Source organism: Perca flavescens, chromosome 11, assembly GCF_004354835.1.
Source record: "Perca flavescens isolate YP-PL-M2 chromosome 11, PFLA_1.0, whole genome shotgun sequence".
In the NCBI taxonomy this organism is placed as follows: domain Eukaryota; kingdom Metazoa; phylum Chordata; class Actinopteri; order Perciformes; family Percidae; genus Perca; species Perca flavescens.
In genome coordinates, this window is record NC_041341.1 from 12,323,157 (window position 1) to 12,342,676 (window position 19,520).

A 19,520-nucleotide genomic window follows, 5' to 3' on the forward strand; every position below is an offset into this window, starting at 1 on the left:
TAGTTCATTAAAAAAAACCTTGTGAACTTACCGGTTTGATAGTTCACAAGCATCCACGTAATAACCTATACAACTGTGAGCATGACAGTGGGATATGTGTAGATGAGGATGTTGCTTCTGTATGGAAATGTGTATCTTCTTCACTTTCCAATGAAAATAAATCAACAAAAAAGCATGGTGTTCTTTCTTCTTAACTAGAATATAAAATCAGCTGCTACAAACCAACAACAGGTAGAAATGGGACAGAATGTGTTTCTCTTTATTTGCTATAAAAAAATAGGTATAAGATCTCAATTTACAAATGTACCAGGGAAATGCAGCACATTGTGAGCCCCGGCCCCGTACAGAGGGCAAGTGACTGCAGAGGATTCAGACATTTGGAAGGACAGAATTATACAGAGAAACGGTGCATTTAAATGCACTCTAAGAATGCGATCACAACAGCGGTCATATTAAAAGAACTTAACCATCTTAAAGTCAGGCGTTTGACTTACACCGTTACTCACTCTTTGAGAGTTACTGTAAATACTCGATTTCATTTTATGACTTGCAAAAATAGTTGCACTTAAGCCATCAACACATCCTATTACAATGTATCCTTCCTTTTAAGGTATGCTGTCAAATATGACTGTAAACAAACAGGTTTAAATTCAGTGTTTCTCACCAAAACAATTTGAATCCCGAGAAAAACGTTAGGAAAGCTGCCGTTTTGAATATTTTAAAACCTGCGTTTTTTTAACATCACCTACCAATCTTCTTTCCTGCATTTTAATTGGCACAGCTGTTCTCACAACCAACTGTTGATCAGTGGAATAGTTTGAAAGCGTCAGGAACCTGTATTGGGTCATCTGTGTGCAAACAAAACAGAAACCCATTGTTTAAAATATAACTTTTACATTTGGGCTACATGGTTATTATTGTATAACATTTCCTTTAACCCTCTGAGGTCTAAGGGCATTTTCACACATCTTCTTAAATTTACCTTTTTTTTTTTAAGATAATTTTTTGGGAATTTTAGGCCTTTATTTTTATAGGACAGCTTGGACTTGGAAGGGGAGAGAGAGGGGGGAACGACATGCAGCAAAGGGCCGCAGGTCAGAGTCCGCGGCTGCTGTGTCGAGGAGTGAACCTCTATATATGGGCGCCTGCTCTACCAGGTGAGCTAACCAGGCGCCCTTAAATAGACCTTTTAAGGGTATTTGCATATAACTAGTCCCTATGAGTTTCATATCAAAATGTCAGCTTTCCGTGTAGTGACGCCCACATTTTTTCTAGAGCAATGTGTAAAGAGATAATTTGGCGCTAAAGCTGAAATGTTAATGTTGGCTTTTTGAAATTGCTCAAATCTCTTTTGAAAACCAACCTTAAATGATGATGTGTTGTACGAATTGTTACGGTGTTTGAAATGAGTTTACCAAAATCTTAGGTTATATATAATTAAAATAGTAAATAAATGTTTTAAATGAAATTCTGTAATATCGCTTTTTCGAGTAGGAGTTTTGTCAGACATCGTGTGGACGCGCCGGTGCGACTTTCGTCTTCAGAGGGTTGATTTTCCTTCATAGTTTTTAACCACTAGTAGGGCTGTGGGGGGGCGACACATTCCTGTCAACAGTTTCAAGCTCCTTCATTGATCAGTGGTTGGTGATGCTAAGCACATTGTGCCAGTAAAAGAAAAAGAGGGAACAATGCAAGTTCCAAAAATGTTTATGAGAAACGAACATTACTCAACAGGTTTGTCAGGCCTCAAGTATAGGCACAATGTGTTCTGGTGAGAAACATTTAATATAAACGTAATTGTTTACAAGAAAACTTCACATGGCAACTTTATGTACTGTACTTGCATGACAGTGTGCATGTAAATGTACTGACAGAGAAACAGAAAAAGGAAGAGAAAGGGTGAAATGTTCCTTAAATAAAACATCAAAAAGGCCTCAGAGTTACATTGATATACATATAAATCACCCAACTTAAGATTTCAAACACGTACACTTAAGGGCATAGCAGAGAGAGAAACGGAAAACAAAAGAAAATATACAATCAACCCCTATACCTAAGTCTGTATTTAAAGTCGTCAGAGATATGCTACAATAGGACACAGTTCCAGATCAACTGTATCTGGAAGAAGTATTGTGTGTGCATTTTCCTAAACACAACTAGAACTTGCGTTAAACCTTAATCTCATTTGACAACAAATTGTAGAGTTGCACTTGTTCTCACACAGTGTAGTATGCATTTTTTTTTTTTTTTTTTTTTTTTTTAGTGTTAACATGGGCATAATCAGGCTCCTCTCAATGCAACGACTCCCATGGTGCCCTTCACTTTCTATCAGACAGTCTGAGGTACGTGCCCACCACCGGGTGAGGCAGCAGATAGAAAGCTCCAGGTTTTTGCACATGAGTTTTGGCTCAGCCAGGAAGATTTAGAGTGAAGCAGCTGTTACTGGTGCACATACAGAAATCTGACCTCTTGTGCACCTCGCCAAACGGATTCTGTAAATGTAGCAAGGAGAAAGAAAAACACCCACATACTACAGCCGGACCAGTACATTCACTTTAGTGTGTTGCCACTAAGCAAGGGTTTTTGCTTTTGCTTTATATTTTAGTTGAGTTTTTGTTTTGACTGTACCTGTACAAATGGTCACACTTGTAGATGCGTTGGGCCACATGGCTCTTTGGCAGGCACACTGCTGTTTCGGCTTATGTGAAATACTGCTTAGTATAGATTTATAAGAAAAATGAATTCCTCTTGAACCTGATCCTTTCCGCTCACACAGCTTTTGTGAGGACAGGTTTTTGTTCCTTTCATAACAGAGAGACGGGTCAATTACGTGAATGATCTAAATGGAAGTAAAGCAGCTTGACCTGACTTTACCTCGGCCTCGACAAAGTTGACAAGAGTTGAGAGGTCAATCGTTCAGGTGACGTGCTGTAGCTTAATTCATGCGGGTGGGGAGCATGGCTGGATGAACAGACAGACAGACAGACAGACAGACAGAGAAACCAGGGATGCCCTCACGCCAGCACCCTGGCCCAGCTGACGCTCTCAACACAACTGACATGTACCCATGTACATGAAACAGCGAGGAGCTCATGGGCATCTGATAGGATTAACTAATGTAAGAGTGGGCAAGCAAATGAAAGCGTAAACAAAAATGTAGAACTGATTGAATGAATCAGCCAACGAGTAACCTAATTAACAAATGAACCAACAAATGAACCCAAGGGGCTGGGCAATCACCGCGGCCTCTTGCGCGTGACGAATATGAGAACCCGTCGGATGGCGATGAGGCGGTCCTTGAGGGAGGTCATGGCCAGGATGGTGAGCTGGGCTCGATTCTCCAACGGAAGGACAGCGAGCAGCCACCAGTACCAGGCCGGACCACTGGGACTGCCCTGCAGGAGAGAAAAGATATATACGGTTGATCTCTGTGTATCTCTCGCTGCTCACAGGGCTTAAGAAAGGCTGTGTGGACATTCTGGACAAGCTTTCTTGAGCATCTTTAAAAGGAAATCTGATTTCAGTGGTTAGAGCACTTACAAAAACATGTTTCTTTTGAGTGCTCAGCTTTTTATGTGGGACTACCTTCAAGCACGGGGTGGCAAGATGATTACTGGGGGAAGATATAAGAAAAAAAGAAAAACTGGCTTCACAATTCCTTTAATTTTCTTTTTTGTAAAATACTTAAATTCCTCTTCAGGCATTTAAGAATTATGCATATCTTAAAAAATAAATAAAAATAAAACCTCTTCAATTGAACTGCTCACAACGCGCTAGTGATTCTGCACAGATTGTTGATATTTGTACTCAATTGCCAAACAAAAACAAGATAAAACAGATAACTACTGGCTGGGATATTCAAATGCTGCCTCCCCACCTCCTGCCTAGGCGTGTCACGATATCACATTTTTGCTGGACGATAAGGTGTCCCAGAAATGATTGCAATAAACGATAATATTGTCGTTCTGAGAACATTTTCATCTAATATAATGATAATGGCATAATAATGAAGGTATACCTTTTTTAAAGCTCAATAAACTTTTATTTCTAAAGAATATTTAACACTGGAACTGGAAGACATTTTAAATATCCAAAATAAATGAACAAAACAACCAAAAACAATAAATAAAATGGAGTCTCTGTTAACAAAAAATGCACTGGAATAAAAACCAAACCCAAAATTATCAAGCTAATTTTTATTTATCATGGGATTAATTGATTTATCGCATATTGCGACAGGCCTACTCCCGCCCCTACCATCGACTGTGTGTGTATTGGATGAACATCACTTACCATACCTTTAACCTGTAAATGGGCATTTTATTTCATCATGTATTTATGTTTAAATCTGAAGTGATCGTGGTAAAAGTGTGCTTCACAGGTGTTTGCTGACCTGTGGGTCGGGGTCTTTGCTGGGAAGGTGTCCGAAGTGGCTGAGGATCTGGCTCTTCATGTTGTCTTTCAGCGAGGTGAACCAGTTGCTGGCCTGCTCGTAGACAGAGTCGTGCAGCTTCAGAAGTTCCTCCAGCGCCTCCCCCTCCATCTGATAGGATAGAGAGGTGAATCATTAGGATTTGTTTTTATTTTTTATTATAAAAACCTCCACCTGTCTAAAAAGAGTTTTAAATTCTTTTAATTCTAAGAAAAGAATTTAGGCACACATTAGTCTCGCATTGCCAGACCCTCCTCCACAACGCTGCGAAGGAGGGTCTGGCTAGTCCACACAGCATTCCAGGACGGGAGAAAAACGTGCTCTGGTTTATCGGCATTTTTTTAAACCAATCACAATCGTCAAGGGCGGAGCACCGGCGCATCTGCAAAATAGCCTCGGGAAGGAACTTGTTTTGGTGGAACGTGTGCGCGTTCAAAGGTTGTTTTAGTCGTGCAACAGAAAACTCAGATTGGACAGATAGTCTAGCTAGCTGTCTGGATTTACCCTGCAGAGATCTGAGGAGCAGTTAACCATAGTCCTCATAAAACCACCAGAGTTTAAAATGGCAACATAAAAAAAGCGGAAGGTAACGGACATCCGGCCGAAATGAAAGTTCTCCGGCAGAATTTTCAGCAGCACCTGAACCACACCGGAAGTGGAACGTTGTGGATGTAGACTAGGCATATATTAACTAACATCAGCAAACTTATGTGTTTGCCTTTGTGTGATTAGTGCAGAGAGGGATAGTTTTTCCCCTCTGGGAAGACTGAATTTACCAGTGGCACAGAGAGGGGAACTCAGGATTGCTTTTGTGTGACATTTGATTGGCAGCAGCATGATGGTAAGTGTCCGGAATGCCAAGCTCTAACAGACAACACACCCACGCAAAGATCTTCTCAGCCCACCTTCTGATCTTCCAGGTACTCTATCTTGGCGGTGTTGTAGCCGTCTCTCTGGCCGTGGCTGAGGACCTTGAACCGCGACACGCCGATGGTGTCGACCACTGAACGGCCGTCAGGAAAGAACTTCACATCTCGCACCTGAAAGACAGTTTCTCTTGTATTTACACTGGTAAAATACCTGTTATTTGACTGCATGCAGCAAAGTAGTACTATCCTGTCCCGACTCTAGAAACACTCACCTCCAGCATGCAGCCATAGTCAGCAAAGCCTTTGAGCTCATCAGCTATGCACATGCCAAACTGCTTGGTGCCCGTCTCCATGGAGCGGCGAATCATGAGCCGGTAGCGCGGCTCAAACACGTGCAGCGGGCAGGGGATGGTGGGGAAGGCCATGGTGCACACAAAGATGGGAACTTCCTGGTTCAAGCTACAAGAGACACAGTGAAGACGTTGTTGAGCCGGTTACGTTTCTGCGTATCTGGAGGTTTTAGAAATCGAACACCGCTCAATTCTGTCTGGAAGTGGCCAATTAGGTACGCAGAATTACTTTTTCAAATGAAAGGAGTCCAACTTTATATAGCAAATATTGCACTGCCAAATTGATTTCATTATTGTAATTTTCAAATATTTTGCCATTATAGATGTTTGTTTTTGTTAAACAGAAGTAAAAAAAAAACAAAAAAAACAGAACAACTACATGCTTAAATAACAAAACCAGTTAACACTTTAAAATTCACATAAGCGGAGACGTTTTTTTTTGTGTATAGGTTGAATACGTAAAGGGTTTTACTGTTCCAATTAAAAAAACTTCCTAACATAAAGTATATTTCTGATCCTGTGACTAGTGTATTCAGATATAAAGCCATTAAACCATTTCAGTGTGTGTGTGTTTGCATGCGTGTGAAACTTACTTGGACAGCTCCTTCATCTCCTCTTCATGGATTTTCTTCCTCTCCGCCAGCTCGTCTCCCAGGTAACGCTGCAGCACTTCCTCCATCAGCAGGGTCTTGTTGTAGCCCCTGGTGGCCAGATACTGCAATGACAACACACAAATACCATGAGTATGCTATTTTATTAGATACTAGGTTTTTTATTATCATTTATTCGGTCAAGATTTTCTTGATTTATCTATTAATCCTGCAATTTTAAAGTGTTTTGTTTTTGTCCAACCAAACTTAGACGTTACATTTCCAATTATATAAAACTGAGAACAGCAAAATCTCACATTTTTGACAGATAAACTACTTTAGCAATTCATAAATTATAAAAACTTTTGTTGATTAACTTTCTGTCAACATACTAACTACGATACGAAAAAATGTATTCAGCACTACTACAAATTCCACCAAAGTCACAACACTAACTACCGTCTCAAAGTGGTAATACCCCCCCCCCTTTTTTTTTTTAAAAAGGTCCCATGGCATGAAAATGTCACTTTATGAGGTTTTTTAACATTAATATCGTTCCCCAGCCTGCCTATGGTCCCCCAGTGGCTAGAAATGGTGATAGGTGTAAACCGAGCCCTGGGTATCCTGCTCTGCCTTTGAGAAAATGAAAGCTCAGATGGGCCAATCTGGAATCTTCTCCTTATGAGGTCATAAGGAGCAAGGTTACCTCCCCTTTCTCTGCTTTGCCCGCCCAGAGAATTTGGCCCACCCATGAGAAAGAGAGAGACATCATGGCTTTCAAACGAGCAAAGTGGCAGTTGGTCAAGGCCACACCCCCACCCTCCACCTTGCCCCCCCCCCCCCCTCCTCCTCAATAGCTACATACACAGAAATGGCACATCCTAAGGAAAGCTCATTGTGGGACTGGCTCTAGTGGCTGTAATTCTGCACCAAGGCTGAATTTGGGGAAAGAGCCTTAAGATACAGTATTAGGGGACCACTAAGGTCTATATAAAAGAGACTTCAGATACAGTATTAGGGGACCACTAAGGTCTATATAAAAGAGACTTCAGATACAGTATTAGGGGACCACTAAGGTCTATATAAAAGAGACTTCAGATACAGTATTAGGGGACCACTAAGGTCTATATAAAAGAGACTTCAGATACAGTATTAGGGGACCACTAAGGTCTATATAAAAGAGACTTCAGATACAATATTAGGGGACCACTAAGGCCTATATAAAAGCATCCAAAGAGCACCATGTCATGTGACCTTTAAACTAAGGGTTTAACTATAGAAAACGTGCGTGTACCTCAGACAGATTCTCCTTGCACAGAGGACAGTTGGAGTTGTGGTCCAGGCAGCGCTCCAGACATTTGAGACAGAAGGTGTGTCCGCAGGGAGTGGCCACCGGCTCATAGAACAATCTGGAGAACAGACAGGAGAACACATGACGAAAAGCACACAGCCACACCTAAAATGCTGCGCTCTCCAACACTGGCCGTTTGCCATTGATATCATGGCTGCATGTGTCATGCATGGACTGTGTGCAGTCACCTCATGCAGAGTGAACACTCCATATCTCCACTGTCCAACAGCTCAGCAGGAAACGTCCTCCCGCCACACACTGCATCCGTCTTAGGTCTGCTCTCCTCGTCTGTACAAAACATCGCAACGTCATCACATTTGTAAAATGGAAATGGACTGTATTTATGTAGCACTTTGAGTCTTAACGACTACTCAAAGCGCTTTTACATAGTACAGGAACCATTCACACACATTCTTATACTGTGGCTGCTGTACAAGGTGCCACATCAGATAAACGTTCACACACACACACCGATGGCGCAGCATCGGGAGCAGGTCGCGGATCAGTGTCTTGTTGCCCAAGGACACTTCGACATGGGACTGCAGGGCACAGCGATCAAACCACCAACCTTCTGATTGGTAGGCAACCGCTTACCACCTGAGCCCTTGTGTTCAGGGTATTTATTATCGACAGAGCAGAGAGGGCAGATTTCTACTTCAAACTTTGCAAAAGCATGAAATATGCCCAACATATATTGAATACGTAATATGTTTCTCTTTTCTGGCTGGAAAAGAAGCTGGTTCAGTACGGAGAAGCAGACCGCAGGATGTACACAGCATTGGATTGTTTCAGCCAAATACAGAATCAACACATCTCCATTAACTTAATGACACAGCAATTACTCAGTGAAGAAAGTAATTACTTGTACTACTTGTTCCTTTCTTCGCAATGATTTTGTAATGCTGTGTTGCATTCACTTGGTCATTACTGAACACTGTTGAACTAAGAAGTAAAACAAAAAGTAATACACCTTCAGGTTAAAGTTTTAAATTAACAGAATCCACATCACGTAAGTCGTAGTCGCACTGCCCGCTATGTTTGCATGTTCGCGTGCTACTTCAAATGCTGATATTTCCCACTTTACTCAAAAGCAACATGAAGAACATGACATTGATGTGTGCAGTGAAATTGAATGCAATGATTTATTTTACCAATAGGATTAAAATAATGCACGAGTTGATACATTAAAAAAACCCATCAGTCAATTTAATAATTCTATCACCCATTAATAATGATTAAAAAAATTAACAGACTTAAAGGGAATACGGCATCCAATCAGTGACACCAATGAGAGCAAATTATTTAGACTTTATGCCAAGTAGGGACAAAAAATAAATAAATAAAGTAATTCATATCGATAAATCATATTCAGTGATCAGTGTTATGGTACTTTCATGTGAGTCATCAGTCAACAACAGTGAATGAGAGAGAGATTCTCCTACCAGTGTGTAGTGATTTTTAACAAACCGTGTGTAAATTGTAATTTCCCCACTGGGGATCAATAAAAAGTATAAAATTAAATAAAAATTACCAGGTCTGAGCAGTTTGGAGGGGGGGTTGAAGACTGCTGAGGATCCATCCTCGCTGTGTTTCCTCTTGAGGCCACCAGGGGATGCTGGCAGTGCAGCCAGAAAGCTGGCCAGGCTATCGGTGCGGCCCTCCCCTGCAGCATGCTCAGATTTACCAGGAGACGGAGCAGAGAGTCTGGAGGAGGAGTCGTCCACTGGAGCGCTTTTAGTCACACTAAACTCTGAGTCCTGGACACACAGATGGACAGAGAGATTAGTCAGCCTGTCAGAGCCGGACGATTCTGAAGGGATGATCATTTTGACAGCCACAGTCCTGACAGCAGCGGTGAAAGTACACTCAACAAGCTGTGCTCTGATAAGATCACCAGTCTCATCAATTTTCCCTTTGAGTTGTGTAACTGATTTCATTGACATTACATCAAATATATATTTCATTATTATAGAATATCTTCTTAAATATTTACCATACAAAACCATTTTACTTGCATATTTTTGAAATATGTTAGGTCCATATGTGTTTGTGTTTTGAATTTGAAAATGAACTGCTACCTCCTCTGTCAGCTCTAATCACGGAAAAGAAATAAGCAGAGAAATCAGGCCAATTACAAAAGCTGGTCAGTCTGACATCATACTGCCTGAGCTCATTACTATTAATTAGCTCGCCCAGTTGGGCTGGGTAAAAGGATTCTGACAGCCAGGCTCTCATTGGCTAGCTGTTAGCCAATCAGATTCAAACAGCTTAGCTTGTTGGATATTAATGAGAACTGGCAGAAATCCAGCAGTCTTCCTGTAGGCTTTCTATACCACGCTAGAATGGCTTGAAACAAGGTAACCAAGCCATTTTTTGTCCATGGTAGAACTTCAGACTTTACCACAAAGTAATGAAATACGTGTGGCAGGGCACCTTAAACCCTTGTGTTGTCCTCCCGTCCACCATGAACATGTTGTCCTTCCGGGTCAAAATTGAAAATGAACTTTTTCTGACGTTTCATTCCCTTTTTCCGAGACTTATTTTTTCATTCATGGTCAATAAACCTAATTTAAATGACATACAACATTTTTTAGTTAAAAAAAAAAAGCAGAAATTATCAATTATTTTGACTAATAGTTAAGATCAGATGATGTTGAGTGAATCACAGACCAAAGTTTGGTCAGGATACCGTTTTAAAACTTCTTTTTTTCTCAAATGCTATAAAATTTGAATAAAAACTGAAGGGTTAATGTTCCAATGGCCCTCAAATCATTAGGATAATATATCTGTTCTCACAGATTCAATTCAATTCAATTTTATTTATAGTATCAAATCATAACACAAGTTATCTCGAGACACTTTACAGATAGAGTAGGTCTAGACCACACTATAATTTACAAAGCCCCAACAATTACATTAATTCCCTCAAGAGCAAGCAGTGCGACAGTGGTGAGGAAAAACTCCCTCTTGGGAAGAAACCTCGGACAGACCCAGGCTCTTGGTAGGCGGTGTCTGACGGTGATGTTTCCAATGTTCTCGGTGCGTGGAGTGTGTTAGCTTGTGTGCAGTCACCTGTGAGGAGGATCCAGGTTTCTGTATGAGTGGACTCAGGGACCTAAGCAAGGCAGGGGGTTTGATGAGGCGGGTGGCCACTCGCCCCTGCAGTGGGTGCAGCGGAGTGGGCATGTCGCTATTCTCAAACACAGAAGAGAACACGTCGCTGAGGATCTGCAGGATGAAACGAGACAAGGCATCGGATTAACGTTCACAATACACAGACAGATAAGCAGAAGAAGATGGGGACATTTGTTTTTCTCTCTGTATTTTGAGCTGACATCTTCTTCTCCTTGTCCATGACATATACTTGACTTAAACACCTCATATTATACACCTGTTTTTAAAATCAGAAATTGAAAAAAATGCTACGCTTAAGGATGAATAAATAAAGGATATATATATATATATATATATATTTTTTTTTTTTAATTCTAATTCAAAAGGAGCTTCTCTTACCTTCTGAGCCTCCAGTTTGACTTTGGTCCAGTCGGGCTTTAGCGCCACACACACAAAGTATTCCTGCAATGCCTCATCATTCCGGCCTGCTTCGCTCAGCGCCGTGGCTTTCAAATAGTGAGCCTGAAATAAACAAAAATATTGTGTCAAAGTGTGATTTACACATATTTTCTTCTACATGCAAAAACAAAAAGACACTCAATGTCACAATCCGTTCATATCAACAGGTGTTTTAATGGGCTGTGTTGTGATGGATCAGCATCTCTATTATTGCATTTTTATTATACACCACCTTCAAAACAAATGTCCCTCGTTTAGCAAGATGTTTTGAAATCTGCAGTAAGTTTGAAGACATTGTGTATTATCCACTTACATCACTAATAGCTTTAGTACCAAGTCATAATGCACTTCATTTTAAAAACGGCAGTTCATATGTAGACAGGGGGTCATTTGCAAAAAGAAGATATTTGATTTTAGAATAAAATGTTTTACATTCCGTTGGTCTTCACTTGTGTCCAACACTTCTGCTACTGTATATCTTTATCTATGCTATATCATATATCACAACTACTAAATGAAAAAAGTCTAATGCAAAATATAGGTGGAACACTGTCTATAAAATGGTTATTTGCAGCACAGACATGTAGATTCAGGGTCCAAAATTAACTTTTTCTCCCATTTATTTGGAAAGATTCAGTCATATCTGCACCATAATCAACAGCTTTGCATCCCCCCCCCATGTTTTTCTGTTCACTTTATTTTAGTGGAAGTATATTCTGAGCTGTCCTGTTTACTGTAACCCGCAGGGGACAGTGTTGTCTGGCAGCAATAAATAAAACAACTTTCTGATGCTCATGAACATAAGAAGAAGATTTGAAGAAGAAGATAAGAAGATTAGTTTTAAAAAGATTAGTTTGACTCCGATGTATTTAATTTTGCCCCGCAGATCCATTTCAGACCTGTGTCTCACCTTTGTCCAGAGAGGTTTTATCCTACAGAGGCTGTTGGCATCCTGCACGGCCTGACTGAAGTTCCTCATCTCCATGTGCAACTCAGCCCGTTGACACAGCAGTCTGCCTGAAGAGGGCACTGTAGACCACAGGGAAAACAGACACACACACCATCAGGTCAGTATGTAGGCCTCCAGGGGATGGATGGTTTTTTTCTAGGTCTAGCAGAAGTAGGGCAACAATGTAACATGTGGCTAGAGACCAATTTGACATGCAAGAACACGTGCAACTGTAAAATGTAACTTATGTAGTAGGGGTGTGACGAGATCTCGTCTCGATCTTGTGAGATTAAAACGATGTGATGTCAGCGTGATGGAGCTTGAAATCACTATTGAAGATCCCCCTGCCACTTTTAAATCATTTGTGTGGCAACATTTTGGTTTTCCTGCAGAAATAATAAACGGCGAAAGAGTGACAGACAAGACGAGCGCAATATGTAAACATTGTAAGAAAAAAATGCCGTACTACTAACTACTGCACCCGCGAGTCGCGGGTGCAGTAGTTAGTAGAGAGCTGTGGTGGTGCTGTAAGTGTTTTTGCATAGTGCTCGTGTTAGCCGCGGTATACAGCATTTTTTTCTTACAATGTTTACATATTGTGTTTGTCTTGTCTGTCACTTTTTCGCCGTTTATTATTTCCGCAGGAAAACCAAAATGTTGCCACACAAACGATTTAAAAGTGGCAGGGGGATCTTCAATAGTAATTCCACGCTCCATCACGCTGACATCACATCGCCTCACGAGACAACTTTTCACCTCGACGAGAAATCTCGTCTCGTTCTCGTGAACCCAATCTCGTGATGTGTCTCGTCGAGTAAGCGTCTCGTCACACCCCTATTATGTAGTGATAAAACCTTACAACATCAGTCGTGTCGGAGCACAATAACCAGTCTGTTTTTGTTATACAACAGTCACTGCATGGCTGGGTTTGTGTGCCACATTAGCAAATGGTACACTTTAATAATGATTATATAAACAAATATTTCATCCACCGACCAGGGACTTTGATTAGGCTACATGGGATTAGTTCAAAGCATAATAATAGTGTATGTATTTAATAAACATTTGTGGAAGACTGTTCAAAATAGCACACAGCTGCAAAGAAGCAAGAGGAAAGTTCTGCAGACAGTTAGATGCTGTCCCTGTTTGTTATTCTTCTCTTATAGATATGTAATTTGTTAGCATTATCTATTATACTCCTAGTGTTAGTCATGCAAATACCCTTTTAACACAAAATAACTTACACTCACTGGTCACTCTATTAGGTACACCTGTCCAAATGTTTAACGCAAATATCTAATCAGCCAATCACGTTGCAGCAATATGTGGTCAAGACTAGGGCTGCTCGATTATGGAAAAAAATCATAATCCCGATTATTTTGGTCCATATTAAAATCTCATTTATTTAAAACTATGACTCATTGACTTTTGGAAAGATGTTGCAATTATTAAACTTAAAAAACGTTAAACATATCAACAGTGAAAACACCTAGAACTGTGAAATTTCCCTTAATACTTTTCCCATTTGAACTTTTTTTTTTTCATTCACAACACAAAATAAGAGTTTACTTGCAACACATAAAGTGCAAAATAATCGTTTTTCTCGATTATTCTGTTTTTGTGATCATTAGAAGCTGAAATCAGATTAAAATTTTGATTAATTGCACAGCCCTTGTCAAGACAATCTGCTGAAGTTCAAACCAAGCTTCAGAATGGGGAAGAAAGGTGATCCTCAAATAACCTCTCGCTACAAGGTATGCAGAAGAGTATCTCTGAGTCTGAACGCACAACACATCAAACATTGAAGCAGATGGGCGACAGCAGCAGAAGACCACATTGGGTGCCACTCCTGTCAACTTAAAAACATGAAACTGACAAAAGAAGATTGGAAAAACATTGCCTGGCCTGATCAGTCTCGAATCTGCTGCATCATCACATGGTAGGGTCTGAATTTGGCTTAAACAGGATGCAAGGTAATGGGGTGGGGGATATTTTCTTGGCACGCTTTGGGCCCTAATTGTTTAAAGAGCTCATATTATGCTCATTTTCAGGTTCATACTTTTATTTGGAGGTTGTACCAGAATAGGTTTATGTGGTTTAATAAAAAATAACTTTTTGTTGTTCTGCACATGGCTGCAGCTCCTCTTTTCACCCTGTGTGAGGCATCTCACTTCTGTACCATCTTTGTTGGGAGTCGCACATGCGCAGTACATAGGTAAAGACAACTAGCCATTAAGAAGCAGAGTATGAGGGCATGCCAGGCGAGCATTATAATGTGTGTTACAAAGTGACGCATGTTTGTCACGGAAGTAAAGGCTGGACTACAATAGAGCTGTTTGGAGCAGTTTGTGAACAGAGTTTTCTCTGGAAGATGGTAACTTTTGGCTTTTTCACTTTGTAAACCTATCACATGCACAAAAAAGACACGCAGTATAACGCAATAAAGGAAAGTGAAAAAGCCAAAAAGCAAAAAATGAGCACTTTAAACACCACAGCCTGCCTGAGTATTGTTGTTGACCATGTCCATCCCTTTATGACCGAAGTGTACCTCAATATGGACCAAAATCACAGAGAAACGTTTCCAGCAGCACCTTGTTGAATCCATGCCACAAAGAATTAAGGCAGTTCTGAAGGTGGCCCAACCCAGTACTAGCAAGATGTAAAGTAGCCGGTGAGTGTATATAACAACTCTTTTTTTTTTTTTTTCATCGATTTGTTCCGTTCAGGACGTTTAGCTTGTGCATACACAACAGTGACAAAGTCCTTTGCATCTACAGTTTCCTTCCATCTCACTAAGTTGGTGACCATTACTGATTTACCAACAATTTTCTTTCATTTGCCATTGCCCTTGGCACTTCGGGGGTGGAACTTTGGATTCTTTAACCCTTTGGCAAGTTATTTAAGAAACCATTTTCCAAAAGCTGGATCTCTCATCTTCCCAAAAGCTGAAAAGAAGGGGAAGAAGCTGCCTGAACTAAATCAGCTGAGGATCAAGCACAAACAACAGACAATAGTTACATGTGCACAATTATTGTGCTATTCAAACAGACTTTTTTTTGAGACTGCAAGAACGAACATTTGGAATATTATGCCTGGAGAATAGGTGCTTGCATTCCTCAAGTCTAGCAAAATCAAAATCTAATTTTTCACTTTACAAAAAAAAAAACAGCACAATTCTCTCCCTGGAGTCTTGACTGCACACTATGATGGGAAGTCTGATCTGTCAGGCTCGGGACAGCTGACTCACAAGCAAGAACAAATTTGGTAAGAATTACCGTTTACTGTAACATGATCGTGGCACTGCATTAGGTCAACTAAGCTCACACTGGATGGGCTTTAACAGAGAAGGTGGATGACCTACATTCTCATCACTTCTCACCAAAGAGACACACGCAAGCTATTAGGCATTAGGAGTGAAAAAAAAAGTGGCAGATCCAGAAACAGCAGTCACAAAAGAGCCAACAGAGCTCAACAGAATGGGGCAATTGTTGGGTCTCTGTAAATTATAGTGTGGGGTCTAGACTTAGTCTATCTGTAAAGTGTCCCAAGATAACTTCTGTTATAATTTGACTATAAATAAAAGTGAATTGCAACTACCTACCCACAATCCTAAGCGTAATAGAAACGTCTCTGATTGGTGGAGCTCCACGTTACAATGGAAATGTTAACCGCGCCCGCGATCCTGCAAATGGCTAGTGAGCTGCTTCCACTGAAGTCACGATTGTTATTGTTTTTAAGTCTTGTTTTTTCGTATTTAATGTTTTTATTTGTTTTTATCGGTCTAGTCAATAATGTCTTGTATAAATGTGCCGAAATTGTGTTCAATGTTTTATGTCGCTGCAAGAACAGGAACCTGCTGTAAACCATTTTTAAACTGAGCCAGGCCCGTTTTATTGTAACTTAATTGTTGCTATTAAATTTTCCCTGTATAATAAATTAAAATGAATGATGAATGACAATTTTGTCCTCCAATTTTTCCAGCCTTAGTTGGGTTACCTTGCAAAATATACTGCAACCTCTCCCTCAGTAGCCATTTATTGCAGCGGTTTCTCTCTCTTATACAAACACAAGACAGTACATCATTATATCACTTTTGTTGTGTAAATGCAGTGCATAAGACATGTGGCACAGACAACCACCAAGAGAGGCACATTTTGAATAACAGCTGTATATCTGCTGACAACATGAGCCCATTACACTCCTCTTACATCACAGACACCACAAGGCTTCCTGCTGCCTGCCTGCAGCCTCCTGATTTGTTAGGAAAATATTGATTGGCAGTGACAAAGCTGTGAAGGCATGCTGCCCTCCCTTCACCCTGAGTCCTTCACAAAACAGAAGGCATGAATCAATATTGATCTGGGGAGAGAAATATCTGAAAATGTGCCATTCTAACGCTCAAAATGACAGACAGACACTGAAATATATCTCCTTTTTTCTTCACACTTTCATCTCCAGTTGATCAGTTTCTTAAAGTGTGAACACCTGAGTAGGCCAGCTGTGCCAGCGACTTGTTTCACCCATTAAGCGATTTAAGGAACAGGGCAAATTGTTTTTTATGAGGGTCAGATGTGGAAAGAGGTCGGTTCAGATTTCTGAGGATTCCAAACTTGCTGTTATCCAACACATCATAAACTGCCAGCTTATGAAACACCAAAAAAAAGGAGAGGGGTTCGGGCTTAAGTCCAACGCAGTCTGCCACAGCTAAGGAATATATATTACTGCAGTAAGCATTATACATATAAATACAATATTTGGTGGATGTGATAGAGTCTGAATTACAAAGTGGGTTATCATATGTCCAGAGAGTGTTCCCCATATTTGCTCTATGAAAACACCACAGCACTGACGGGGACAAACAGAAAACATGATCTAAATGCGCCATTGGAAAGAAGTAGATCAGTATGTGTGCTGCTTAGGTAACGAAATCCGATGCGTCATATAACGTCTGATCTCAGTGCAGTCTAAAGAGGCAGGAGTGGCGCCACTTATCGGTGACACAGAAAAGCTACACCGAACAAAGTAGGTCACCTTTACAAAACACTAAAGTTTTGATGAGAACTTCTCACAATTAACAAAAGAAAGGGAAATATAAAACACATTTTGTTTAATACATGAAGGCTGAGCCATCTTACCTAGATCCACCGCTGCGTTGTACTTCTCCAAAGCATCAGAGAGGTTCTGTTTTTTCCACAAATCCTCTCCTTCGATCCACAATTTCCTAGCTTTGCTTTCGGTTGCGAACAGTTTATCCAGTAAGCTGCTGAGAACAACGTTTAATCTCAGGTCGTTGAGCAGACCATCTTTTTTGTTCAACTGTTGCTTGCAGTGTTTATACTCTTTGACGGAGTTGTTCTCTAAACACCGTTTGCAGAAAGTGTGTCCGCACTCCACGGTTATAGGCTCGTGGAGCAGACACTTACAGATGCGACAGGAAAACAAGTCCAGTGTTTCATCCTCTCCACACTCTCCATCACGTTCAACCCCATCTTCCCCGCTGCTGCTGCTGTTACCATGCCCGTTTAACCTCCAGTGGATGCCCAGTTCTTTTTCACACAGAGTCCGGGCGATGGTTTCCACCAAGAGGGAAAGTTCCTCCGGGCGCAGTTTGCCCAGGTTTGCAGCTGTGCAGTACGAGTCCAGCGCCTCGGATATCCGCCCGGCTCGGCACAGACAGTCGGCCTTTCTCAGACATAAGCCCCTGTCGGGCTGCTGGAGGTCTGCGAGCTGGGAGCTGTGGATCTCCGCAGCCAGGTTAAAGTCCCCAGCCCGGTTGGCCTCCTCTGCCACCTCCAGCATTTCGGGGCAGATCCCCGCAGCCCCAGGGTTGGAGAGCGGGTGGACGAACAGCTCGCCCTGCTGAGACCTTATTCCCGTCTCCATCGTCTTCCTTTAAAGGGGAAATCAACTACTTAAGCGACGGCGAAGAGGTTCAATGATACCCGACAACCACGGCTAGTCACTGGAAGTGGGTTCGGACTTAAATCATACGACCTCAATCCAGATAAAACAGCACGTATGTGTAACATTGCTGGTCCGTGTGGGACGTGTGTTCCCTGTAAACAACTGGCATCTTGGAATTAAGAAGGTCGGCGTTATCATGTACTAAGCTTTGAGTCTGTTGCTCCGCTTTTACCCTTCCACTTTACAGCACGGAGGCGGTCAGATTACATTTCTCGGCTAACGTTACACACTTTCCAGATAATGTCTCTTTTTTATGAGAACGCAATCAATTAGAAATTATTCTTCAGCATTGTTTAAGTCATCCGTACTTAGCAAGTAAGAAGCTTAATTTCCATTTGGTCTATCGTGCTAACTCGGCGTTAAGATACTATATCACACTCAACAAAGTGTAGGTTTTAAAATAGTTGACAATACATTGGAGTCAAGGGTAAGTGGCTATATCTAAGCTACAGACCTACACGCCCGTCTTTGCTCCAGTCCACATCAGCCGATCGTTTTTATGTAAGAGAGCCCGAAGCAGTAGCTAAAGCCGAGAGCTAACGTTACAGCATGTTAACTAACACCACTCGTCGAACTCCACAAACTCTCTACAACCCGATGCCCCCAAACCCTGTATATTATAACGAATCCGGATGTCATGTCTTTCTCTTCAAAAGCGATAAATATCGGATGAAAATAAAGCAGTTGCTGGGGTACTCCATTTGGGTCGCTAGCCGGCTAACTTCAGCAGCTAAAGGTTGTTGCTCCTTTGGATCTCACGTACTTTTCGCGGAAGCAAGCGTGGGGCGTCACGAGACGCACGAAGCGTGCTCCTATTGGCCCGTTAAGTGGCTCACTTATACAACGCAAAGATATTGTATAACCTCTCACAGACAACAGTGGATGACTATCTGTAAGCTAAAACAAGTTTTGGGTTTTTAAATCAAGGTTTCACACGTGATATCACAATAAGATGCCTTCAGGTAAAATAAGGATAATTGTTTTCTGTTTGAGTTAGCTAAATTATCACTCAATCTCTTCCTAGTCCTGGCTGTGGGATTGAATGTTTATGTAATGATTTATGTAAGCAGTGTTCCATGTTTGTTTTGGAGTTGTTAAATCAGTGTTGAATGGTTCAAATCTATAATTTTGAGCCAAAATAAATACAAGTATTTTATTATAGTATAAAAGTAGCCTGGTTATTCCACTTTTCTGGATTTGAAACAATCTCAAATGTTGTAGTGCCATTCAAATACAGTCTTAGAAAGTTACCTCATTTAAAAAGCCTAGTGGCCTGAGGATAGAAGTTTCTCCTGAGCCTCTCAGTGCTGGCCTGATGTATTCAGTACCTTCTTCCCGACCTTAACAGGGAGAAAGAGCTGTTATCCGCGGGTGGTTTTGATCTTTTGACCTTATACTTACAGCGCCTGGTGTAAATATGTCATTTTTACAGTTATGGTAAA

General features: G+C 41.1%; 1 protein-coding gene across 1 annotated transcript; it reads right to left on the reverse strand.

Annotated features, from left to right (window-relative positions):
* Window positions 1–1,689: 1,689 nt before the first annotated feature.
* LOC114564500 (LON peptidase N-terminal domain and RING finger protein 2) lies at window positions 1,690–18,852 on the reverse strand. The gene is made up of 12 exons (XM_028591879.1): window positions 17,250–18,852; window positions 12,076–12,194; window positions 11,106–11,228; window positions 10,665–10,820; window positions 9,124–9,349; window positions 7,781–7,880; window positions 7,536–7,650; window positions 6,245–6,366; window positions 5,574–5,760; window positions 5,338–5,472; window positions 4,394–4,543; window positions 1,690–3,395 (listed from the first exon to the last, which is right to left on the reverse strand). Exons 1-12 carry the CDS (start codon window positions 17,995–17,997, stop codon window positions 3,237–3,239), a joined length of 2,340 nt encoding a protein of 779 aa, XP_028447680.1. The 5' UTR covers window positions 17,998–18,852; the 3' UTR covers window positions 1,690–3,236.
* Between the last annotated feature and the right edge of the window lie 668 nt (window positions 18,853–19,520).

What these genes read in the sequence shown, in the direction of transcription:
- LOC114564500 (XM_028591879.1), bottom strand. Translation starts at nt 17,997, where the DNA reads ATGGAGACGGGAATAAGGTCTCAGCAGGGCGAGCTGTTCGTCCACCCG. An exon ending in ACTATGGCTGCATGCTGGAG is followed by an intron (nt 5,473 to 5,573) that starts GTGAGTGTTTCT and finishes ACTGTCTTTCAG; the next exon opens with GTGCGAGATGTGAAGTTCTT. An exon ending in AGTACCTGGAAGATCAGAAG is followed by an intron (nt 4,544 to 5,337) that starts GTGGGCTGAGAA and finishes CTATCCTATCAG; the next exon opens with ATGGAGGGGGAGGCGCTGGA.